Genomic DNA, 26,262 nt, shown 5'->3' on the forward strand with positions numbered 1-26,262 from the left:
GGCCTGAGATGTCTCCAGGGATGGGGCATCCACCACCTCTATGGGCAACCTGGGCCAGTGTTTCACCACCGTCAGTGTAAAACATTTCTTCCTCTTCAGCTTGAATCTGCCCTCCTTTAGTTTAAAACCATAACCCCTTGTCCTGTCACAACAGGCCCTGCTAAAAAGTTTGTCCCCTTCTTTCTTATCGGCCCCTTTTAAATACAGAAAGGCCACAATAAGGTTTCTCTGGAGCCTTCTCTTCTCTAGCTGAACACCCCAACTCTTTCAGCCTGTCCTCCCAGCAGAGCTGTTCCAGCCTCGGATCATTTCTGTGGCTCCTCTGGCCCCTTTCCAACAGGTCCCTCTCTCCATGTGATGCAGTCCCATGAGAGGGCCTGACTCTGCAGCCCATCTTCAGGTGAACAGTGGCTGTAAAACAGCAGCCTAAGGGCCTATGGATCTGTGGCTTACTAAAATCAGCCAGGTGTTACACTGGAAAGACATTGTTGTCTCCCATCGAGTCCACCCATCAGTCAGGATGTGGATCACCCAGGGTACGTGACCTGGCACAGGCATGGCTGCAACACAGCTCAGGCAGGGATCAAGGGTGAGAAACTCAGCTTAATTGCAGCTCCCAGGAGCCAAGACCTGAGCCTGCACTGAGGCTTCTTCCAGCTTTTTTTCTGAACAGCTTCAAGGCTGGCGAATACTTCTTGAGCAGCTCTGTGGGCTGCTCAGAGGCTGATCAGAGGGCTAACGTCGAGCACAAGCAGCTCAATATTTGGCTTGGCAGGGGCACATGTTCAGGGCCCTGAACCAAAATCGTAAGGTGAAATCTCTCCTGACAAGCTCTATACCCGTGCCTCCGGCCTCAAAGATCCCTGGTTACACTGTTAGGATGAAAGGGTAGAACTACGTGGAGGGAGAGCTCTGGGCAAATTAGTCTTGCTAGTTGGGTTTCACAGCTCTGGAATTCAACTAATTTTTGTCTTGAGATATTAAACCCTTTCAGGGTAGACTCAAAGACACATAAAATTTGAAACCCAACACCATGGGTGATGCATCTCACCTGTGTGTTGTCAAAGAGAGGTGATGACAAAGAAGTGATCCTGTTGTGAATGGTAATGCCAAGGATCGAATCATGTTAGTGTTTATGGACTGCTCCTTGTGTAATCTGGAGGGACTGGATAGGGGTTGGAATTGTTCTCGTGTGGTTTTGGCATTTCCTCAGTAGGTAAAAATGGCTAGAGAGAAATTGAGGACATTTCAAAGAATGGGCCAGTGTGGAGAAAATGCAGAACTTGTGATGTTCTCTGTTAACAGAAGCCTTCTTGATAAAGGGATTTTATAATGCAGAAGTTATATTTTGGGTTACTATGGTCAAAATGCAGAGATTGCTTATGCTGTTGTTAGGATTATTTATCTGACATTCCTCAGAAATATTTTCATAGGAAAATCCACTAGATAAACATTTTTGCTCTGCTCTTAAGGCCTGAAATCTTGGAATCACCTGTGAACCCAGCCACTTCTGTTTCCTTTCACTGCCCTTCCCTTTATTGTCCTGGATGTGCAAGGTGTGTTTTTGGCCTAAAATGTTGGGAACACCCTAATTTCATTTACAAGGGGGACTTTGACTGGTGCGTCTAGTTCTAAAGCTTCCTAAAACACCCTGTGAGCTCAGTGTCTTCTCTTTCCAGACTCAGATCATGTACAAATGGATTGAACCAAAGATTTGCAGAGAAGATCTCCCTGATGCATTGACACTACCTCCTTCTGGAGAGAGGAAGGATTGTCCACCCTGCAATCCTGGCTTTTATAACAACGCCTCATCTTCCTGCACTCCTTGCCCACCAGGCACCTTTTCAGATGGGACACAGGGTAGGAGTCGACAAAAAAATTGCTTAGTGTCCCCAAAAGCAGTTGTCAGCTTCCATGTGACTTCGTTTAATGATGCATCACTATAAGCCAGAGTTCATTTTGCATAAAATATTTATGTAATAACATTGGAGAGAGGGATATGGATATCTGCTTTCCCTCTGAAGTCTTCTGCTGCTCTAATTTGACCTGCTGTGTTCTGGATGCATTTCTTGGCTGGTATAAACATCCTGAGGGTTATTTAAGGGATTCTGAGGAATCAGAACTTTTACAGTCAATAATTCCTCCTCACCCATTCTCCTGTCCGTGCCAAGTTCTTCCCTCTGAAAATACCATTTTAAGGACTGCCAGATGAGTCCCTTGCCAACATTGTCTAGCCTAAACTCTGGCTTGTTGATTCTGAGATGTATTGGCCCAATGGTCACCTACAGCATTTTGTGGAAACTCATGTTTAGCAGTATGATCAAAGCTTGAGCTGAAGCCATGCTTGGGGATCACTTGCAGATTACTTACCACAAGGTTATGATCTACGATTTATAAAATGCTAGTCTTGTTTCTACTTTTCTGGTCTTGATAAGTCCTTGACCATTTAATTATAAAGAAACAAATTATTTTCTTTGCTCATTACTTGCCCCAGAGAGTAAAAAAGTAATATCTATGTTCTTTAAAACACCTTGAGACATGCTTTGGCCATGTGATATCCTTTTCCTGCTCTCTCACCCTGTAGAGTGCAAAGCCTGCCCTGCTGGGACTGAACCAGCTCTTGGGTTTGAGTACAAGTGGTGGAACATCCTACCAGGCAACATGAAGACGTCGTGCTTTAATGTCGGCAACTCGAAGTGCGATGGGATGAACGGTGAGCCAAACTCCCCGTGTTGTTATGTGCCTGTCTTTCTCCTGCAATGGTCACTGTTGTAATGGAGCACCCATCAAGATGTGCGTGCTCTTTGCTGCGTGAGTCACAGCGCAGTTTCCCCTCTTTTCTTTAACTGCACCATGCTTGAAATGTCCTGTAGGAAGCAGTGTCACAATATCACAAGAAATTAAAAAATCTCTTGTATACCAGAAGAGGGCAGGAGCTGCAGCCTGTGCGAAGTCCCCTCGGCTAAGGACCTATCCCACCATTGACTTTGATGCATCTGATTATCCCCATTGAAAAAAACACAACTATTTGACTTCTAAGTTTATCTCCTTTCATGTTTTGTGACAACTGTGCCTGCTGAGGTCACACATAATTCTCCTGGAAACCTTAAGTAAAATCTGTGATTTTCTTCATTTACCACTCAGAACTTTCTCTCTGCACATATGCTAAGATTGCAGCAGAGAGCAGTCACAGCTTGCCAGTGAAAATGATCCCGTTTGGGACTTCTCCCACCTCTAGCCTTCTCTGAAAGGTTTTCCTCAGTTTGATCCACCCTGTCAGGCTGATATTAACTCAAGCTTTAACTTATGTGTGTTGAGAAAAAGGGCACTGGAGTATATGCTTGACATTTAGCACATAGATTCATTGATTCATCTGTTTTAAGGCTCAAAGAGATCAGATGGATCATCCCCCTTGAGCTGCACAGCAAAGGTCAAGGAATTTCAATTGCTTTGCTGATTTCACGTTGACATTTGCCTATAAAATCATCAGTTCATACAATTACTACAATTTTTCATTCAAAAGCATTATTGTACTGCTCTACAGCATCAGGAAATAGACTGCCCTAGCTTATTGAAGAATTTCTGGAATTCACGCCCAAGTCTCTGCTATGGGAAACCCAGGGAAAAGGAACTTCCCTAACAACAGTGTATACCACTCATCTTTAAAACATACTGAACTACCAAATTGCTTTACAAAGTGTGGTAACAGATATTTTTTTTTCCATATGACCCAGAAACCATACATTTCTTGATTTTTTTTTTTTTCTTCTGTAAAGGCTGGGAAGTGGCCGGTGATCACATTCAGAGTGGGGCAGGAGGCTCTGACAATGACTATCTTATCCTGAACCTGCACATCCCAGGATTCAAGTGAGGAACAGGATTTTTTCTTTTTAATCTGTTTCTCATTTATTTGTTTCTCTTACACCTATTTTGTATTACCCCTGGAATGAACTGAGTTTTCTTTTCTGAAGTGCAATGATGTCATGAGTGAGAAGCAAGAGGAAGCTTGGATTTTATTCCTGTGCCCTCAGTGAAGCCATTGCAGCAGACGATTCTCTAAGACCTTGGTTTTTAGCAGTCTGAGATGCCAGCTGGTTGGCTGTTTGGAACCAAGAAAATACATTCTTATGCCTCTGTTCCTAAATTATCCCAAGGTAACCAGCTGAACCTAACATAGGGTGGATACTGGTGCCTGCCCCAAAGGTTTTTCACGGAAATCCAAGTTACTTTGCGATGTAGATCTGGAGAGGTCCAGGAGAGGTGGGATGTCCTGTTCTCCTGCGGTGCCTCCTGGACTCTCAGATGAAATAGCGGCTTGAGGTGCTCATGTCTCTTTGTCAAAAGAGTGAGCTCAGACTCCTAGCTCAGACCAGGTGCCAAATATTAAGACACATAAGGTATGGCAAAACGAACCTCACCCTCCCTTTGTTGTACCTCAGCTGAGGGAGCTTGTGACTTCTTACACCCAGTGAGCAAACCCTGATTTTTATTTTACAGTATGGGCAAACAGCAATTAAAATAGAAGCAAGAAACATATCCATGGAGAAGCTCAACGTGTCCCAGTTTACAATTTACTGTTTAATACTTTTCAGGGGAGCACCCTGAATACTTCTGGTTTTCATTAAACTCCTGAAAACCAGTGGAGGGTAGATGCAATTAAATCACTGTAGATCACTTAAAGCATGTAATGCATTTAAGCAATAAGATTCCCTACTGATATAATAAAGTTCAGGTGTTGATTGTAAGGAGAGAACTGTACCATAAGGGAGTCAGACACTTAAAATCACCCTGCTGTGCCCAATACCCAGCACAGAGCCACTGTGCAAACCTGGCTTCCACAGTTCTGCAAGAGCAGGTTTTATGTGACAGGACTTTGATGGTTTTCCTGCTGTACGAAAAGCAATTTGAAGGATTGACTGCTGCCTGGCTGGAGAGCATCTTGTAAATGTTTCGTTCCTTCTCTGTTAAACAGACCTCCGACATCGGTGACAGGAGCGACTGGGTCAGAACTAGGACGGATTACTTTTATTTTTGAGACCATCTGTTCAGCAGATTGTGTGCTGTACTTTATGGCGGTGAGTGAGACCTCTCTCTCCATGACTGAGGACTGAGCCTGGTATTCCACATGTCACTTTAATACCTCTACATAGGCTTGATTAGTTACGCTTGGTTTGTTATGACTAAGTATGACATTAGTTTAATATCTGTGATGCCCTTGCAAGAAGGATTTTGTGAAGGACCTAGCAAAATTCCTCTACCCACATGAGTTGTAAATGAGTCCTGGTTATCTGTTTATTTTAAAAGAAATCACTGGACACTAAAGAGCCAAATTTTCCCCTGTTAAACTGATAAAATTCTCAGTGTCTCTTGTGCAGTCAAGTTAAACTCCAGAAGTTTAGTAGAGTCACAAGTTAAGCCTGGGAAATGGAAAATTTGGAAATTTGGTCTTGATCCTGTTGGTGACCCAGGGAGTTTGTATGGCAGCAAGCAGACATTTGTGAAAGCACAGTGTCATGTTTTTTACTTTCCTCATCAGCCGAGGAAGGTAACTGGATCTGCGACAGCTCCCTTGCCCCTTCTATTGCAAAGCGAAGCTGGTTCTTTTTATTTGTTTGTTTTGGTTTAGTGGTACTTCACACGAATCTGCTCTTAATTTAAAGAGATTTAAGTGGAAATTAGGTGGTAATTTGAAGGAATCTGCCTTTACTGATAATTTAAAGGAATCTGTTTTAAAGGAAAAGCATCTTTCACTGGAACATTTACAGCTGATGGAGAATAAGAAATACAAACAGAGATTGAACAGCATTTTCTTGTGTAAACTTTGACACTGCCTTCTTGGCCTCAGTTCTATTTCAGTAGAGACACCAACAAAGTAGGTGCCTTCCCCTTTCTGTGCTCTGGCACTACCCACATGTTTTACACATGAACAGAATTTCAGATCTGAAAGAACCACTGTACTAAATCTGTCCTCATAATGTTTATAACCTACTATAGGACTTTGAACTTAACTGTTGTGTGAATTAGAGCATATTTTGGAATAGACACCCATTCTCAGTTGAAAAATTGCCAATGGTGGAAAAGAGAATACATATGTTTGCTCTCCTTTATTAAACATTAAATGCAATTGTAAAGTATATACTAATCTCTATAGTATTACTGGTGTTCAGTGTGGTATGACCACACTTTCGTTTTTTAAAAGAGATTTACGTCCATTTTGTAGGACATTAATCGAAAAAATACCAATGTGGTGGAATCATGGGAAAGAAGTAAAGAGAAACAATCCTACACTCACATCATCTCCAAAAATGCTTCCTTTACATTCACCTGGGCTTTTCAGAGAATAAACGAGGGCCAAGATGTAAGTACTTGTTTATGTACATGGCTTTACAGCACAGCCTTCCTTGGACACTCACTGCCAGAGCTCTTGCCCTCCACTGAAGCTCACAGGCTTTTTGTAGAGGGTCAATGGCTGTCAGCTCACCCTTGGGAGGCGGCTGGGGATGAACCATATTGAAGAAGGGTATAAAAGGATATAAAGCTACTGGAGGGTGTCCAGAAGTTGGTGAAGGGTTTGGAGAGTGTCTATGAAGTTGGTGAAGGGCTTGAAGGGGAAGCTGTATATGGAGTGGCTAAAGTCACTTGGTTTGTGCAGCCTGGAGGAGACTGAGGGGAGACCTCATGGCGGCTACAGCTTCATCACAAGGGAGGAGGAGGGGCAGATACTGAGCTCTTCTCTTTAGCAATCAATGACAGAACCTGAGGGAATGGCAGGAAGATGTGCCAGAAGAGGTTCAGGTTGGACATTAGGAAAAGGTTCTTCACCCAGAGGGTGCTGGACACTGGGACAGGCTCCCCAGGGAGGTGTCACGGCCCCAAGCCTGACAGTGTTCAAGAAGAGACTGGACAACACCCTCAGACACATGGTGTGAACTGTAGTGTTGTCCTGTGCAGGGACAGGAATTGGACTCAATGATCCTTGTGTGTCCCTTCCAACTCAGGACATTCTATGTTATTGTTCTGTGTATTTTTTTTTTTTTTTTAATGAAAGTCAGGTGAATGCATAAGCCAATCCCTGAGTAGTTGCCCTGGTGCACAGCACTGGTTTTAGTGTCCACGTGCAATGGTGCAACAGCACTAGGGTGGTTTTCTTGCCTCTTGTTTCAGAGCAGACAGTTCATCAATGACATGGCAAAGATCTACTCCATCACGGTGACCAATGCAGTGGATGGAGTTGCCTCTTCTTGCCGGGCCTGTGCGCTGGGTTCCGAGCAGTCTGGCTCATCCTGCGTGCCCTGCCCGGCGGGACACTACATCGAGAAGGAGACCAGCCAGTGCAAGGAGTGTCCGGCCAACACCTTCCTGTCCATCCACCAGGTCTACGGCATGGAGGCCTGCATCCCGTGTGGGCCTGGCAGCAAGAGCACTAAGGTGCAGAAACTGAGTGTGTCTGAGATAGGGCAGGTTGGGATATAAGCACTCAAAGGGTCAATTTTAGTGCTTTCCTGCAGGTATGGGCATTGTGAGCATTGGAGTATAATTGTAACCAACGACCCCATTCTTCCAAATATGTCCCTGGTCTAATTTCTGTTTGTAAACATGCAATAAGAAGATAAAATGGATCACGCTGGCTCAAATAAAGGTTAATTTCAAGAAGCTGCATTGAGGACAACATAAGAGCACATATGTTAGTTCCACCTAAAACTGTCCCAGACTTCTGCTGTTTTAAACTCAGAGACTTCCTCAGCTGGATAATGTTTATGTGCCTTTAGAAACCTGTAACAAATTCCTCATATATGAAATTGCCCTTAAGGCTAGATAAGCATTTATCATGTGCAGCATCCTTTGGCAAGGAGCTGCACAGGGGCTTAAAGAACTGCTCCCTTTGGTTAATTTTCTGCCTTTCTCCAGCTGGGTTCATATTTTGTCCCTGTTTCTCGAGCTGTTTCTTGTGTTTCCTTTGCAAGATGCAAGTGTAACTGAGGCCATGTTCTGGTCTATCTACGGGGCTTTAAGCTGGGATATTTAGGCTTGATATTAGAAAGAAATTCTTTGCAGAGAGAGTGGTCAGGCATTGGAATGGCTGCCCAGGGAGGTGGTGGACTCGCCGTCCCTGGAGGTTTGTAAACTGAGATTGGACATGGCACTTAGTGCCATGATCTAGTCAATGGACTGGAGTTGGACCAAGGGTTGGACTTGATGATCTCTGAGGTCTTTCCCAACCCAGTTGATTCTGTGATTCTGTGATACTGGGATCCTAAAAGCACCTACAACAAAACAAAGAAAGAAACTGCATTTTCATGGCTAATGCAGGGGACAACAGAAAGGCCTGCTTTAGAGAATATTGAAGTCCTGATATGTGATTGCAGGGGACTGAAACAGGAATGGGAATTCTTCCAAGGGGAAGGTGAATTACAGGAATTGGAGAAGTTCTCCTCCATTCTTAACACAGAGAACAATTTTGCCTGTGCCTGCTTGCTTTAACTCCCGGGTGAATGGTTTGCTGCTGGTCCATAACTGCTCTTTAATGGATGCTTCTTCTTCTGAAGGATCACTCTGCCTGCTTCAGTGACTGCCTGGTGTCATACATCAAGGATAACCAGAGCCTGAATTATGATTTTAGCAACCTCAGCCAGGTGGGCTCATTGATGAGCGGACCCAGCTTCACCTCCCGAGGGACCAAGTTCTTCCACTTCTTTAACATCAGCCTGTGTGGGAATGAGGTGAGCTCACCTGGTGTCAAGGGTTGGGGGGTTTTAACCAATTTACTGCCTGTGTTGTTGTTCTGTGGGATCACACTGAGAAAGGACAAGGACTCCTTGCAGCTGAGCTGTCACCAACACTGTAAACACTTTTCTCTGCATCTTGCTTGGCAGTGCAAGGGGGCTTTTGAGCAGCCAAGTGATTTTCCAGAAAAGAGATGAGAGTGTTTTAGGCATAAGTGATGCTCAGAAGAAAAACCCTATCACATCCCTACCTTTTCTTAGTTCTTGTACCTTGAAGTCACTTGGGTCACAACTTTGACCTTTTGTGCTGACACCAAGGAACTCAACTGAAGAGTCTGAGTCTTTTGGTTGCCAGCTTCTTTCCATATTTTTCCCTCATGACTTGACTGGAGATGTTGCTGTCAGCAGAGCCCCTGGTGACACTGCTTTCTGCCAGTGGCCGAGGTGCCTGTTGCTGACTTTGATTATAGCCGTATAAAGTGGTGAAAATGTGTTTACTCCGTGAATGCAAACAGTCTTTGCCCCAGAATCAGAGTTTTTACATCTGAGCTTTGGACTGTACCAGAGCATGTTGTCACATACATACACTGAAATTTCAGAGCAGTACCAGCAATGTATATTGTCCCACAAAGGTCAGTGCATGCAGTTTACATTGATGTTCAGCCCTCTAAAGTTCTGAAGTCTCTCTCCCGTGTGCCAAAGGGTTTGCATGAGTTGAGGCAAATGAGTAGTCCCATTTCTTTACAGTGTTTTGCATACTTTTTGACTTAAACATGTTTTTACATACCCTTCTGAATTAAAGCTGCTGACAACTAGATGCACAAAGGTACAGCTATGCGCCCTCCCATGTGGTCTTCATTTTCCCAAATTACTACAGGGGTGCTACAGTACTACCAACCGTATGAGTGGGTCCTGAATGTTTGGTGTTTTATTAGAACAACTGAGTCTGGTAATTCATCTTTCCTTGCTGTTGCTCTGAGATTCCAGCACTGAACTCAGCATGTGACATTAGTGCAGCCTTGAAGACAATGTATCTATTTAGGGGTTTTATGTATTTGTGATTTGAGAATATTTGATCTGGATTAAATCCCAAATAAAGAGGTATTCTACAGTGTTTTAAAGGCAAGGGAAATATGGTTTTCCATTGCAAGCCATTTTATTGTGCTCTGCAAGTAAACACTATGCTGTCAAGCTAAACAAAAGAGAGTGCTTCGTAGCACAGGTTTCTGATAAGACACATACCAGAGGTGACATCGTGTTTATGGGTCTGTAAAAGACTTTAATTGAAGGTTTCAGAGTGGCACAGTTTGTTGTTGCAACTTGTCCCTCTCGTGACAGAAACATCAAGTTGTTTCTAAGGTGCAGGGAAGAAACTCATCCATCTGCAGTCAAGAAGTTTGCAATCATCTCTCCTTTTCCAAACTTTTTCACATCCTATCAACAACCAACAGCTTCCTTGTTTTCTCCTGGTTGTCCGCAGGGGAAGAAGATGGCTATTTGCACTGACAATATCACAGATGTCACCCTGAAGGACATGGTTGCGGAATCAGAAGATTTTTCCAACTTTGTGGGAGCTTTTGTCTGTCAGTCCACCATCATCCCGTCGGACAGCAAGGGTTTCCGAACAGCCCTGGCTCTGCAGTCCAACAGCCTTGCCGACAGGTTCTTAGGTATGTGGTTTGTACTCCCAAGTGTTTAGGGGGGCAGAGTAAATCCTTCCCAGCTCAGAAGTGCTGTATTATCTTGAGAGAAGAGCAAAGGGGCAGTCCAAGAGTTAGTCCCACTTTGTTCCTGTGAAGCACATGTGGACAGATGCTTTTTGTTGCTGTTTCAGTACAGCTAATGGCTGGAGTATGGAGTGCCCTCATTCTTTGCTTTCCATGCCCATATTACTCACTCCTCCCCGTGTTTGATCTAGTGGGTCCCATGGTGCATGGAGTTTCAGCACAAAAATTGGGAGGATGTAATTAAAAAGCATTCATTTTCTTTCGTATTTCCAACTCACCTCATGCAGGGCAAGACCAATCACTGCTGTAGTCACACTAGTCCAAGTGTTTCTGCCCATGCCAAGTCCCCACTTGGTGCTGGGGCACAATTAAGTGAGAAAGGAGGAGGCTTAGGGCAGCATGGGGCTGTGCAGATCATTAGGTCTTGCATTGCTCTGGCCCACAAGTTCCCAGAGTCTGGGGCCAGATTAGACAATGAAGTAATTTAGTCTGCTCACCTATCCATTACAGGCACTGAGTGTTTGTTCTTGCTCCCTGGCACCGAGCCCAGAAACTCATGTTTGACAAAAGCACATCTTTAGAAGAGCATCCAATCTGGACTTTTAAGACTGCCAGAAATAAAAGCTTTGCCACACTCATTGGTATTTTTTTTCACTGATCAAACAGTGTCTCTGTATTTTGTTTTAAAGCAGACTTGTTTCCTGTTTTAATTTGCTTGGCTTCAGTTTTCAGCTAGCTCTTATTATTATTCTTTCTCCATTTCACACCCACATTTTCCTCCTTGGAGAAATATTTTGTGTACTGGAATCATCACACCGTCCCTGGTCTGCTCTTCTGAATAAACTAATTAGACCAAGTTCTTCTAAGTCTCTTGCTATCATGTATTTCTCAAGCATCTGAATATTTCCTGAGGTTCTTTCTGCAGCCTTTGTAACTTGTTATAAGGTTTTCTTAAAGCATGGACATCAGAAAGGAATAGTATCCCAGTATTTAATTCAAAAGAATGGCAATAAAAATCCCTTCTGTATTTCTATTTACATGCAAGGATAGAATCCCTGAGTCCTTCTTTCTCCAGACTCATGGGGTTTCATGATGGCTTCTTGGATCCGATGTCCACTCTAGATCTTTTTCAGGTTTACCGTCTCCAAGGGAAAATCTCTCTTCCTTAGGACTGGCCTTCATCCCTTGGTGCACTTGTCTGCACTAAAATGTGTTTGGTTTGATAGGGACCAGCTTACCAAGTGAATCAAGTTGCTCTGTATTTTATTACTGTTCCTCTTAATCTTTGTCTCATCTACACACTTTACCAACAGTGATTATGTAGTTATTTTCAGATCCTTGATGATAATCTTGCATTTTGAGATTCCAATATCAATGCCTAGAGGAGTCTGGAGACATACCACATTTGATGACAATTTTCCATGGCCAGATAATTTTATAATTAGTTAGTTAAATAATTTTTAATCCAGAGTGTGCACTTAATTGATATTACACTGGTAAATTTTTAATGAAAATCTCATTAGTAATTAGTGAAACACTTGATAAATTTACATAATTTTCTGTAGCAACCAAATTCATCAGCACTCAAGGAACAAAATCAGATTTGTTCAACAAGAGCTGTTCTCCATGAATTCATGTTGACAGACACTCATTATCTATCTATCCATTAACTGGACAGTCATTCATTAGGTACCTCTCCATTAACTGAAACTCTTCTTCCACTTACCATTCCTATTATTTTGCCTAATCATGTTAGCCACATTGTCATTTGGCTCACCATATTCCCTCTCCATTAGTCTTCTAACATTTCACTATCGTTAAAAGCTTTATTAAAAGTCACTTTTTGTGCAGGTTTGCCAGTTTATAAGCAGCATGCCAAGTAGATGCCAATATCCTCTCCTGCCTGTAGGCAATGGGGTGTTCAGTCGTTGTCTTGGAAAGAAAGGAGGTAGTCCTGATTTTTTCCCCAAGACACAGAGAAGATCTCAAGCTCTTCTACAGCCTTTTCTTTATCACAAGTGTTCCATTTTAAAATGGGTGAAGTTTGTCTTTCCTGTCCATAAGATGTACTTTTATTTCTGGTATTTCTAAAAAAGCTCCAAACTTAGACTTTTTCTAGTCCTGCCAAACATAGGCTTTTCCCTGAAGTCTTTAGCATCCATTATAATTTTTCTCTAACTTATAACTTTTGATTTTATTTGATTCTGCATTCCCCCTCCATTAAGCTAGTGTCAATATTTTTGTTTGAATTGTTCTTTTACTGCTGTTCTGATCCAAAGTGGAGTCTTAGTCAAAGCTATCGTCATTCTTGAGAGAGTCATTGTGAGTTTTTAGCCATATAATTAATATCCTCTGAAGAATGACATTTTTTTTCACACTTGATTTTGCTTCTAGTGTTCTCATTTTTGAGAAACTGCACTTTGAGATGCCGTTTCTACAGTAGTGCATATTGGTTGGGAATATTCTCTCATTGCCTCTGTTGAATATAATAAGGTCCCTAGGAGCTCCCATCTTCCAGTCTAGTGAGTAACTAATCTCCATCCATTGTGTCACAATCCAAATTTAAGTTTCCCTGAGTTCAATGCAATGTCTTTGATGAGAGGAAATGATAATCTCTGCTGATGTCAGCATATGTTCTCAGAGGCCCCTCCACAATAACCTGACATCTTCCTGCACATGTTCCTGGTGGTTACTGCAGCACAGCTCATTTTATTCTGCTGATGGGATGCTCTGTAGCTGTCCCTCATGTGTAATCCTCCTGAGCATTGTTCCTGAGCACATTGACCCGCAATCCCAGTCTCTAACTTATTCTACACCAGGTAGTAGTGTCTGGTGCAAACTGTCACCTTAGTTATCTACTATATTTACCTAAACGGGTTATGACCAGACATGGATTTTCCAGCTGTGTGAATCATCCTCTCAAATGTAATGCCAGTCATGTCAAAGTCCTAAGAATTCAGCTAGGCTGTCTAAACTGTTGCAAGAACAAGGGGAAAACTTATTTTCTTCAGTCTTTCTCATCTTCCCACCCGTTGCTGGCTGGTACCAATTTTTCTTGTCATTCTAGCAATTTTTCATCTCACTGAAAGGTTGCAGCCTGTCCCATTTTTACACCTCCATGTTTTTCTGAAATATCGCAGTGCAGCACCAATATTTTCTGTCTTCTTTGGTTCATGGGGTTGGAAGGATCTTAAGAACTTTGGTTACTTGAATTTTCCCTTTTCAGCTCCTGTCCAAAATCCATACAGACCTGTGTAACCTGTGTTGTTCCACATACCAGCCTGTCGTTTGTTCCAAAATGTGCCATCAGGGCTTGCCTATAACTCCATAATCCTTCTGAATCTTGTCATTGCATCTTTCTGTTCTTCTCCCACAGTTCTGCAGATTGCTTAGAGTGTTACACGGTTATAGGTAATGGGGCTATATATTCAAGGCATATGCTTTGAGCAGTTGATTGGATCAGACATCTTCGGAAGTTATTTTCCAACCTAAATTATTTTATGCTTCTGTAATATCCCTTGATTGCTTTAAATTCTTACAAAAGTGTAAAACTTATTTACACTGGCATTGTTTTATGAATTTTTTGTTTTGTAATGTCTATATGAGGATATCAGACTGTATGAGGAACATAAAAATCTGAAAAGTTTACCTAGAATAGAAGAAAATGTATAATGTATAGTAATGTCATTATGTGCTATTAAGTGAGATCCGTGCCTTTCAGACTGAGAAAATGTTACACATGAACACCTCAGAAATCCATTCTTAGCTTGTTCCATTTTTTTTTTCTTCCCTCAAATTTTAGGAGCTACTATTGAAACAACACTAGAAAATATCAGCATCAAGACAGATATGTTTCCTCCCTCTCCAAGCAAAATACCTGATGTGCATTTCTTTTACAAGTAGGTTAAAAATACTGGTTTTTGGAACATCAAATGTCTTTGTTTGTTTAAAGGAAACTAAAACTGTGAGGGGAGATCTTCAATCCACCTTTAATCCTTATCATTTTAGTCAGTATCTGGCTGATATTGATTGGCATGTTGAGAAACATCTTATGAAATCAGCAAAAACTGTTTAGTCAAATGTACATTACACTTGATCTATAGAAAGTGACACCAGAGCTTTGATTCATCCAGATGCCACTTCCAGTATTACCTTTCTTTCCATAATTTCTTGTGTGTGGCTTTGATATGGCCACTTCCTGTTGCACATTTTCTTTCACATTCATTTGTATTTACTTTGATATTACAAAAATGAACTAATCATGCTTAAAAGTAATTGCTCCAACCTGCACAGTTACTAGTATGCTTTTCCTGTTCTTTGCTTTTCTCCATAAAATGAATACCTCAGCTTGGGTAAGAATCAGCTCAAAGATCACCTCGACTAAGATGTCTACATGGTGGTGTCTTCATGGCAACTGGGTTTCTAAGCTTGGACCCTGAAGCCTGTGTAGCTATTCAGCTTATCCTAAGGCACATACCTATATTTGTTCTACTGACTGGCTCTCTAGATTGTGTTGGCTTTAGTGCTGGCTTTAGATCTTAATAGGCTGTAGCACTTCAGATATCAGCACTTCATGCGTATGTGAATACTTAAATTACACGTCTGATTCTGCAAACTGAACCTCACACCAGTGACTCTACATTCAGTATATTATGAACTTAGCTTGCAATGTCTATCATGTTGGAATAAGGTCCATTTTTTGAAACCCCTTTGCCTTGCTCTCTTTGAGGACAGTGTGTTTCTCAGATTACTGGGCAAGGGGAGAGCCACCATAAGCTCTCCAGCAGAGTAACACACCAACCACAACACCTGCAAATCTCTTTTTTTAATCATTCCATTCTGGTTTATGGGCATGTTTATTTCTTGACTCAGCAGAGTTCAAACTAGCTAGAAAAACAGAGCAGTTCCCTGGGTGGCATCTCAGAGCACTTTGAGATTTAAACGAAGTGGTGAAACCCACCCTGCTTCTGTTGCTCCTTTTTTTTCTTACAGCTGACAGGGGCTAAAATGCTGTGGTAAATGCTATTTCTTTAGTATTACAGTTGCCTGAATGCACAGAGACCTATGAAAGAAAAACATGTATTTAGTATAGTGGAAATGTGTTACATATCTCCTCTCGTTTGACATTAGGTCTTCAACAGTGACAACCTCCTGTGAAAATGGCCGTGCAACTGTTGTGACAATGAGATGCAACCCAAACAAACCAGACCAAGGAGAGCTTTCTGTGCCCAGGTATTTAAGTATTTGTATCCTAGTAGTGCCAAAAACCTTTTTCTCCTCAGGTGATCTGCACGAAACTCATTAGTAATTTTATACTTAACAGCAATGAGGTGTGCAGTCTCACTCGTTTCTCCTGGGTGAAGGACGTGTGTGTCCATCACCTCCCAGCAGACCAATTGCTCTGTGTTTAGGCTGTGTGGTGAGAGAAGTCAGAGCTTGGGCAGGTTGTTCCAAGCTTAAAACGAAAAGAAAATGTAGTGATGGTTTATTGCCTCCTCTTCTCTTTTATTCAGTTCCTTATTTTGATCTTTGGCTGCCTGATTAGAACTACCTACTTGGTGCTTTGAGAGGTTATTTTTTCTTCTTTGATCTACAGCAGTGGCTGTGGACAAAGTGATTTTTTTTAAAAAGAGCAACCTGTTCCAGGAACTATGAAATCTGCTATTGCGATGCTGATGTGAGCTTTGACTCTGTGTAGTCCAAGTTCTATATGTATTTATGTATCTCATCATTCCAGCTTGTACCCTGGACCCCTTGTACCAGTTGTGTTAAATCTACCTGACCTTTTTTTTCCCCTTCTGATTCAAGTGACTTCAAAAAGCTTCTTTCTTCCAAAGTCCTGTTTATGCCTGCACCTGAAAAGTTGCAGAGAAAAAGCAATAAAAGAATGAATTCTATTACTGTTTAGCAACACCCTGTACATTCTTCAGCACTTCCCCTCAACTTTGGTAACCCTGCTCTTTGGCTGTCAAGACCTGTCTTTGTCTGGACATTACTATAAATCTGCTGATAGCCCTCTCATTTATCCTCCTTCCCAAAAGTTAAAAGTCCTCTTCCCAAAAACTGACAGTGTGAGAAGTGTTGGGGCCTCTTTGATCCCTGTCCCTCTTGGGACAGCTGAACTGTGCACATCTGATTGAAGGCAAAGGGACATCTGCTTCACAGGTGATGGATAAGTGATTGATGTTTGAACCTTTGGAGATGCTTACCCCAGTTTCTTAGGGACCTGACACACTATGGATTATTCTGGGCAACAAGCCACTATCTATCAGCTGCTGAGCCAAAATCCTTCAGGTGTCCTTCTAGTGTTGTAGGTTAAACATGATATGAGCTGTGAGAACTTATCAGTAGTGAAGGAGGAGTAACCTACCTTGCTTTTAAAAGTGCGAGCATGGGCCGAAACAGCACACAGCTGTCATGATGTACCTTATCTCAGTTCTTGTTGACTTCTCTCTTCCTAGCCCCCTTCGATTAGCTCAGCAGTCAGACAGCTGTTTTCAAATGATGAGGTATTGTCTGATACAAGTCAAATAATACTGCATGTAACTGCTTGATCCTTCAGACATGGTGTTTAGTATCGCATGCAGGTACAGTATAAGATGAAAGAGGTTGAGGAGAAAGATCTGTCAGTGCTCTTGCCATGTACATTGAAAAAATGTTCCAGAATCCAGAGAGGACAGCTGTCAGTTATTCAAATGAGGATAAGTCAGAATGGGCTTTCAGGGCTATGGATTTTTCAGTCCTTCAGATCAGGATAACAGATTTCCAGAGGATATAGAAAAAAAAACTTTAAATCAATTTTTCTCTATGGATATATTTCACATTTACATGACCTAGCTTCTTGCATGGACTTTTGGCTGCTGCTGCTGTTAGACCTGATGTAATTGTCAGTAACAAAACCTACGTGAACGTCCTGTCATTGCCAGTATAACTGCCTTTCTGCAGGCTGAATACAAAATAGGGCCATTAGTCTCTCTTAGACTAAGAGAAGCTGTTATCTCTTCATTAGCTGGTGAACATCCTTCTAGTAATTAACCATGACAGGACAAGTCCATTCCATATGGACAAAATCACCCAGACATCATTAGAACAACAGCAGGAACCAGATAGCAGCATTCATGTGGAACAGTCACCCAGTGCAGAAGAACAGTGGTAGAGGTGCCTGCTGGGCTAGTCCGTGCTGGTGCAACGCTGGAGTAGTTCTGCTGGTCTCCAAGGCTTGCTTCTTTCCCTTCTCTTCATTGTAGGTGTGTGAGTAGCACTCACTGCCAGGAACTGAGCTGTTATTTTAGACCTTTGACAACCCAACATCTGTTTTGATCTAAGAAAGCATTTTACAAACCGGGAAAAATTCTTCCCCGTGATTTTTCCATCTGGTGACTAGATGGATGTTTTGTTGTACTTACCATTACCAAGCTTTATCAGCAGAATGTGGAGTGAGGATGCAAACCCCACTGTTTCATAAGTGATAACTAAGCTTTGCTCTCCTCCTAGCTCATGCCCCGCGGGCACCTGCGATGGATGCACATTCTACTTCATATGGGAAAGTGCAGAAGCTTGCCCTCTCTGCACGGAGCAAGACTACCATGAGATTGAGGGAGCCTGCAAAAAAGGATTTCAGGTACAGCAACCTTGTCTGCAAGTCAGATGGGTTTGTTTGGGTATAACTTGGACTCTGTTGAAATTCGCTGTGCAAAGCGATATGCAAGTGCAGGTAGAGTAGAGAAATCTCTGTCCAGGCTCTGAGCTGGTTGAGTGCAAATCTTGCTGGTGAGGTGCTGTGCTGAGACTCAGCAATATTTGTGTCCATGGCAGTGGGGTTCCTGGAGGAGAGCTGGCTTGTGCTGAACAGCCGTGTGGGTAGGGACCTGAACTCTGTATGCATTTGTACATACAGGCAGGTTATTTGTGAAGGATGGAGTGCCCAAAGGACTTTAGTCCTTTAATAGCCATAAGCATCAGGGGCAGACTAGGAGAGGATTCAGAGTTTCCATTCAGAAATTCATCCTCCCTTGCTTACAATTTTTTTGGTTCTGCCTTCTCTAGTCAAATATTAGGAAGTCCTATCACAGGTTTGGAAGCTCCAAAGCTCCTTTTGCCATGTCTGAACCTGCAGGTGTAGTCAAGGGGACAACTGAGTAGACAATAAAACCCCACTTAGAGTCAGAAAACCTGAAGAACATGTTTAGGTTTGCCTTCATTGAAAAGATGTTTACCCTTTCTACCAGCTTGTTTTCTTCAACTCTAAATAGTTTTCTCTTTTCCTACAAGTGGCTCACTTTTTGGTGTTTTGTTTTTGAAAGGAAACCTTGTATGTCTGGAATGAGCCAAAGCATTGCATTAAAGGGGTTCCCTTGCCAGAAAAAAGGACTAATACTTGTGAAACAGTGGATTTTTGGCTAAAAGTTGGAGCTGGTGTTGGTGCTTTCACAGCTGTTCTGCTCATAGCCTTGACCTGCTATTTTTGGAAGAAAAACCAGAAGTAAGTACTGCAAATTGTATGCCATATAAAAGTAAGCTAAAAATTTGATGTAGTGAACAGAAAGACATGTCATGGATCTCTTATGACAAAGTTGATGAGAAATAACGTGTTGGATCAGTCTATCAATCTACCAGCTTGAGGTTTCTTCTGCCAAATGTGACTATCAAGAATGCTAGTGAGGAAAGCATGGGAAATCCACAGTATTTTGTTATGGCATAATTTCCCAATAGGAACTGTCTTTTCAGTCCCTGAGAGTTTGAAGTTGACCTTGGGTTCTGAAGCAACAGGGCTTTCTTAAGGTCTGAAGACCAAAAGGATATCTCTTCAGTCTGATTAGTCCCTTTCAGATGGGTTAAAATAAGGTTCTTGATTTTAGGTGTATTCTGGCAGGACATGTCTGGTGCACACCCAAAAGATCCCTGCTTCTCAGAATGAACATACTGACTATTCCCTGTCCCCATTGTCCCCTGCTTCCCAAATCTCATGCCATAGACTTTCAAAAGGTGGTTCCACCTCCATGGGATTTCATCACCACATAGCATATCCACCTTCATCAAATCCAAACTCCGGTATCATGGTCCCCACCTCTTGCTGCCTCCTGCCACACACTGTTACATGTCTCTCCTCTCCCTCAGAGCCTCCTTGGACAGGAGTGTGATGCAGAGTCTGACAAAGGCTGGAGTCAGACCTGCTGTTGCCCCAACCAACACACAAGTCGCACTTCTTCATGCAGGCAATCGTCTCAACCTGCTTGTGCTCTTCTGGGAAAACACGGTTCTTTTATAATGATGGAGGACTAACCTGGAGAGCAGGAGCTCCATGTGTCATTAATACTATTTTGGTTACATGTTTTTAATGATTGAAAAGTATCTAATTTCCAGTAAATACCTCAGCAATAACTATTTGGAAGGGCTGCAGATAATCTAAATTACAAAAAACTTGAATATGTGACATTTGTAAAAAGATCTATGCCTGTCTCTCTTTATATCTTCAGGCTGGAGTATAAATATTCCAAATTAGTGATGACAGCGAACTCAAAAGAGTGTGAACTGCCAGCTGCTGACAGCTGTGCTATAATGGAAGGAGAAGATAATGAAGAAGAAATAGTATATTCAAATAAGCAGTCACTGCTGGGGAAGCTCAAGTCCTTGGCAACAAAGGTGAGTAGTAATTACTACTATTAATACTAAAAATAATTATTACCTTTATTTATTACTGGACGTGATGAGGCTGTGATGCAAATTTGCACAGTGCGTTGTGCAGCCACCCACGTACACATCACCCAGTCCATAGTCAATCTACTGAAATCTGCAGTATGGATAATGGTAAGAAATGTTGCAGGGTATTGAGTAAACACTCCCTCTTCTGCAGAGAGATTTTAATAGTGTTCTTTATGGTGTGGGTGATACCTAAATGAAGCAGCTAATGGCAGGAGGAGCCTCTCTACCTGGATTCCTACTGGACACTGAGGCAAACAGAGGTATTATAGGCACAGAAAAGTAAAATTTGGCACATAGCCACCAGCCATCTGCTTGCAACTCACCTGGGCTGGCTCCATAGCTGACTTGAGCACCATAATTCTGACTGCTATGGGATTCAGTTAAGAGGAGGCATCAGCCACAGCCTGTTACCCAGCACAGCAACCTCCTCCATTTCACTGGGAAGCAAGAGCAATAAGCGTTTTTTTTTTCTGCAGCACAAGTGATGTGGGATGTTGCATGTCTGAATTCATTGCACAAAGGTGTTTGGTGTCCTTGGAACATTCCTGAGAGGAGCAACAGAGGAACATCATGGCAGATCCTGCAAACACTTTGGTCTTTACTCCAAATGCCTTGAAGCCAATGGGAAGAGTAGTGTTGTCCAGCTGGGGCATCTATTATGGCTTTGATTAGGATAAAGGTGGAAGACATTGTCCCTTTCAAACAGTTTTGCTGAAGAGGGTTGTTTCAAAATAAGGTTTCTTAAAAAATCAAATATTTTTTTTAAAGTCCCTCACTTGTTTCTTGTCCAAATAATATTTCAGAATGTTGAATGTTAAGATTCTTTCATTTATTCCTTTTTTTTTCTCTCTGTGACTGAGTGCAATGTGTACCTCCTTTCTTTTCCCTTATTCTTCTTCTCTTCTCTTCTCTTCTCTTCTCTTCTCTTCTCTTCTCTTCTCTTCTCTTCTCTTCTCTTCTCTTCTCTTCTCTTCTCTTCTCTTCTCTTCTCTTCTCTTCTCTTCTCTTCTCTTCTCTTCTCTTCTCTTCTCTTCTCTTCTCTTCTCTTCTCTTCTCTTCTCTTCTCTTCTCTTCTTTCTCTTCTCTTTCTCTTCTCTTTCTCTTCTCTTCTCTTCTCTTCCTCTCTTCTCTCTCCTCTCCTCTCCTCTCCTCTCCTCTCCTCTCCTCTCCTCTCCTCTCCTCTCCTCTCCTCTCCTCTCCTCTCCTCTCCTCTCCTCTCCTCTCCTCTCCTCTCCTCTCCTCTCCTCTCCTCTCCTCTCCTCTCCTCTCCTCTCCTCCCCTTCTTTTCCTTTTTTTTTGTTTTTAATTAGACTGCTGTCCTCCTTCCATGCTGCCTTCTCCCCGGATCTCCCTCCTAGGAGATGTTACCATTACACAGCTAATATGCAGAACTTCCCCTTGACCCCAGCCTGCCTCTTTGTCTTGCAAAATCAATATTGTTCCTTGTGGAAAGGAGCAGAAATTCAATACTAGTTCTTAATTCAATATTAAGAATATTGAAAATCTAAACAAAATCAAGTCACATCAAATTTTGCAGTGGTGTTGCAAAAATGGAAGCTGATGCCATTTTGAATCCTACAGGGACTGGCTTTGAAATGATGTTTTTTGACGATGTTTTTTTGTCCATGAAATGTCTTGGCTGGCTGTGGAGGAGCGTAATGACCAGTGCTGCTGGTGAGGGTCATGTTTTGCTCTATGTCTGATAAGTGTAAAAGCTTTACTGACTCCATTTCCAGCACCAACCACTGGCTCCTTCCTGATTAGAAGTATAGAGATGAGAGTGTGGGAGAAGTGGCTTTCTTTTTCTTTCTCTTTAAAGTAAGCTTTAGTCCTTTAGTATTCAGACTGCTTGAATACCTATTTGGACTCAAAAAGAGTTTTTTTAAAGTTTCTATATCCATTGTAGCAGACTCCCTGCGTATTCTCTCCATTTTAAACAAACCTGTCAGATATTTCTAAGCTGGTTCCTTTTTTCCTGCTAGATAATCATAGCTGGCAAACTCAGCTTCCAGTACCTCATTAGCTTACTGAAATCTGTGTCCTGTAGCCCTGCAGATAACTGGAATTTAATATATATTTCTCCAAAACAAATGTTATAGGCATCAGGTTTGATTTAAGCAGAAGATGAGGAAATTAATCTCCTGCTGCATATGTGTGTAAAATACATAAAAAAGGTACAGAGGAAAAACAGGGGAGAAAAAGAGAAGAAATGTAAACAAAGAAAAATCTGAAGTATCCTAATTATATGTTCAAGCTTCAGACAATGGCATTTCTATGAAAATGAAACATCTCCTGAAGCTACTAGTGGTTTTGAGTACCCAGAGAATTCAGGGCTTTATTAAAGAACGAAATAACTGTTATTTTTAATGAGAATATACAAGTAAAATAATTATGAAACTGTTTCAGGTTGGAGGCTGTTCTGGTTCCATCTGTTGTCTGCAGCATAACAATACCAGATCCTTCAGAACAAGAAATAGATACTTTGCAGTAGGCAAGCATAGGACAGTTTTCTTCCCTGGTCTTTCTCACATCTGTACCAGGTTCTCCTGGTCTGTGAAGGAAATGCCTTTAAAGACCAGATCATGAGGTTAGTTTAATGTAGTTTCCAAACTGTTTGTGTACATTGCATGTAAAAGGTAGGTACACGAAGCAAGAACCAGCATTTTCTTGTGAGTAGTTTTATTAGAGCTTCTTCATTCACTGCTTCTGCATGGAGCACTGGGTTGTTCACACACGCAGTACATACGTCCACACTTCTCACCCTGATGCTTGCTGGCCAGATGGGCCAGGCTGTCACCCAGCAAAAACAAAAACATAAAGAAAACTCATCCCTCCAGCCCTGATTTTTAAGATGGTGGAGGATTTGTAGACTCTTTTTGTCCTGTGGGCCTCCCAGAGAGGAGTTGGGATGGGAATTTGGGAGTGAGGTAGAGGTGTTCACATTCAGAGACTTTGCTCCAAACATTTTATTTATTGTAGAAAACATAATAATAACCATAGATATGATTACCTTGCAATTCCCCAGCTCTGGCTACCTGTGCAAACTATGAGTATGAAATACAAACTTTCATGTACCCTCTGAAGTAATTACCATAACAATACATATGGCATAATTTTATTAATTTTGCAAATTTTTACAGAATTAGTAGTGTTATTAAATAATAAAGGGTCAAAATGTGTACTTAATGACTGTGGTGGAAATAAGGAAAAGGCTGCTCTGGAGATATTAAGAGAAAAGTGATTGTAGTAACTATTGGAGTGAATTTGATGAATTCCAGTTGATGGGAACCTGTCTTTTCCATTGCAGGAAAAGGAAGATAATTTTGAATCTGTTCAGCTGAAATCTTCAAGATCCCAGAATATATGAAGAATTAATACTGCCTTCAAAGAAAGAAACCGAATTTCTATTTTTACAGGACCATATTTTAAACATACTCTGGCACACATTGTAGTGGTGATCTTGGTGAGAAATGCTTGCCCATTTAGGACAAAATAAGACAGGAAGCAAAACAGAAAATTGGATTGCCTTACCATGTGATTGAGTACCTTGCCAAAAAAGAAAGCAGTTGCTTGGATTCCAAACTGGGAATGAAATTCAACTCAGGAAGAGATATACATACTGCAAATAACATGATTTTTTTGCATTCTCCTGGGCATTGCTCAGACATACCTTATGATTTATAGGTACCTTTCATTTCCTATCACTCCTTCAACATGTATTCATGAGAAATGATTTTCTGAGAGGCCTGAAACCTCCTGCAAATGTTGTGTATTGTCCTTTAGTAGCATAACTATGAGTCTCTCTTAGAATCAAACTTGTGAATAGTACTCAGAATGAGCCTCAGGTGAGTTTTGAACTTTAGAAAATACTTTTGATTTTAATACTTTGAAGGGCTGGATGGTCTGTGCTGGCCTCTAGTACAAGAGGCACGGTGTTGCACCTGCAAGTTGAACCCGTTCTGATGCCTAAGTCATGGCCATCAGGGCTGAGGTAAAACCTGGTGCTATTAAATTTAAATGTGTTAACTACTGTTGTATGAATTGTAAGTCCTGGCCCATGAGTTTATAGGCCATGGCAGACTCAAACTCTGTAAAGAGAAGGAAAGTGATGCCTACAGAGCAAACTGGACCTGTCCATCTCTGTGGAAGCTTGTCCTTTCAAGAGAGGTCATTGGCAGTTTCAGAACCCACCCTTGGGCTGCTAATATGTCACCTTTCCCTGGGCCACAAGCCAACAAAGCCTGAACTCTGTAGGTAAAGCAAGAATCTCTACTTCTGGAAACTAGGGATCAGCTTTGTCAGTTGGGAGGCTTGTTAGAAATCCTCGGCCACCTTTAGTCCTGGACCCATGTGAGGAACAAGCATGGATGCCCAGCGGGGCTGAGCGTGGGTTACGTGTTTGTGCAGCTCAGCATCTAAATACTTTCTGCTGTCACTTCAAACAGAAAGGAGGGCACAAATGGTGCCTTGAAAACTGGAGGCTAGGTGGACTTTTTCATAAAATCAGCCACATTATAAGCATGTGACCTTCATAATACCTGCTGTAATAATTTCCTGAAATTCCCATTGAGGTTGTACTCAAAGGAATCTGAAACTTAGGCAAAAAATATTTGAGTAAAATTATGCAAGACTTGTATAGAGCCAGGAGAAAAGGAGGAATGAATCTTATATTGACTTCTGGTCAGACTCATATTTCCATTATAGAAGAATTATGTGAATTGTGGAATGCATTAAAACCAGAAAAGACACATGGGCAGAAATGGTCTTTTTACTATAAGGAACACAGATTTTTGATTTTATACGACTGAGGTAGATCTATCAATAAAAGAGGGCCCACTTTTAAGTAAATTTAAACTGAATTTTCTGCGCTCTAAATATTTTATTATACTGTAGATGTCGACAAAACTTTTATGGAGATTAGATTTTTTTTTTCTTTGGGGAAAATTCAGCCAAGTTATTTTATATCTCCAGTCAAAGAACACAGGCTTTACTCTTTTGATGGGAGATACTTCAGGCATCTTAACTGAAGTGGTGTATATTTTTTGTTGTTCTTGAAAAGGCACTTCGCTTTCCCAAAAGATTTTTATGGGGTATTGTTGAATGTATATTAAATACACATTCCTTTTTGTATATTTTGTACCATTGCACACTTATTATTGTACATTGTATTTGTTGTCATGATGTCATTTATATATGGTTGTCGAAGATTATATGATCACTGAGTAAATGGTTACGGCTTTGGGATTTCACTTCTTGGATCTTTTATGAAGAGGGTTTTTATGTTGTTGATTTTTATTCAGCTAGTGTGCCGTAGCATCAAAGATATATATCTGATGGGCATTCATAAAATAAAGTGCAAATATATTTGAAATTTTGGACTTGAGATGTTTGGTGGAACTGCAGCCTTTCGTGAACACTGCAGGTCAGCAGTGGCAGCTTGAGCTTTTCACTGCCATCAAATTGCTTCTGTCTACATCTCCTTTATTTATTTTTTTCTTTCTCTTTCCATATGTTTTCCACGCTATAGTTGGAGTTCATTCTCCAGAACATCATTTCTTCTTTCATCGCTGGACCCATATCTCTGTAATGTCAAAATGCCTTAATTTTTATGAACTATATTTAATTTTACTTAATACCACAGAGGGTTTGTTTAGTTCCCTTCTCTTTCCCTTTTATTTTCCAAGTAAAGCAGAGAGTGAGGGTTTTTTTGTCAGCTCTAACAGACTTTGCTGTATGACCCTTCTCCTCTCTCTTTCAAAATGGTTTGTCATGATATTGTTCAAAATCGTTCCAGTCAATCTAATAATATATCTGATGCAGTGCTAACTTAGTGGGATATAAACCAATACTGTAAACTTTATTTACCTCAAATCCAACACTTAAGCAAGTTAAAACTGGCATATTTTAGCTGGCTTCTGCTATTCTTTTTTTTCTGTTGAAGATATAGTAGAGGGGAAGTTTCCATTTTCCAATAATAGACAAATTCTGGAAGCCTTTAATACTTCATTAAGAAATCAGCTTTCTGTGACCTCTTCTAGTATTCTGCCAAAATATACTTACAGCAACCTCCCCCTTTTCTCCCACATGGAATCACATCAGAAACTGTTGTT

At 41.4% G+C, this 26,262-nt stretch overlaps 1 protein-coding gene across 1 annotated transcript in view; it reads left to right on the plus strand.

Annotated features, from left to right (window-relative positions):
* ELAPOR2 (endosome-lysosome associated apoptosis and autophagy regulator family member 2) overlaps positions 1–25,535 on the plus strand; it is a 36,018-nt gene extending 10,483 nt beyond the window's left edge. Inside the window, exons 7-20 of the mRNA XM_082060940.1 lie at positions 1,680–1,860; positions 2,585–2,713; positions 3,777–3,867; positions 4,973–5,075; positions 6,221–6,358; positions 7,165–7,428; positions 8,547–8,720; positions 10,204–10,393; positions 14,253–14,349; positions 15,581–15,682; positions 17,945–18,071; positions 18,754–18,932; positions 19,927–20,092; positions 23,460–25,535. Of these exons, the coding sequence (XP_081917066.1) occupies positions 1,680–1,860; positions 2,585–2,713; positions 3,777–3,867; positions 4,973–5,075; positions 6,221–6,358; positions 7,165–7,428; positions 8,547–8,720; positions 10,204–10,393; positions 14,253–14,349; positions 15,581–15,682; positions 17,945–18,071; positions 18,754–18,932; positions 19,927–20,092; positions 23,460–23,519 (2,001 nt within the window). The 3' untranslated portion in view covers positions 23,520–25,535. The remainder of the gene's footprint in view (positions 1–1,679; positions 1,861–2,584; positions 2,714–3,776; positions 3,868–4,972; positions 5,076–6,220; positions 6,359–7,164; positions 7,429–8,546; positions 8,721–10,203; positions 10,394–14,252; positions 14,350–15,580; positions 15,683–17,944; positions 18,072–18,753; positions 18,933–19,926; positions 20,093–23,459) is intronic.
* The last annotated feature ends 727 nt before the right edge of the window (positions 25,536–26,262 follow it).

The sequence above is a fragment of the Streptopelia decaocto genome (genome assembly GCF_964273445.1).
Source record: "Streptopelia decaocto genome assembly, chromosome: 1".
Classification (NCBI taxonomy): Eukaryota; Metazoa; Chordata; class Aves; order Columbiformes; family Columbidae; genus Streptopelia; species Streptopelia decaocto.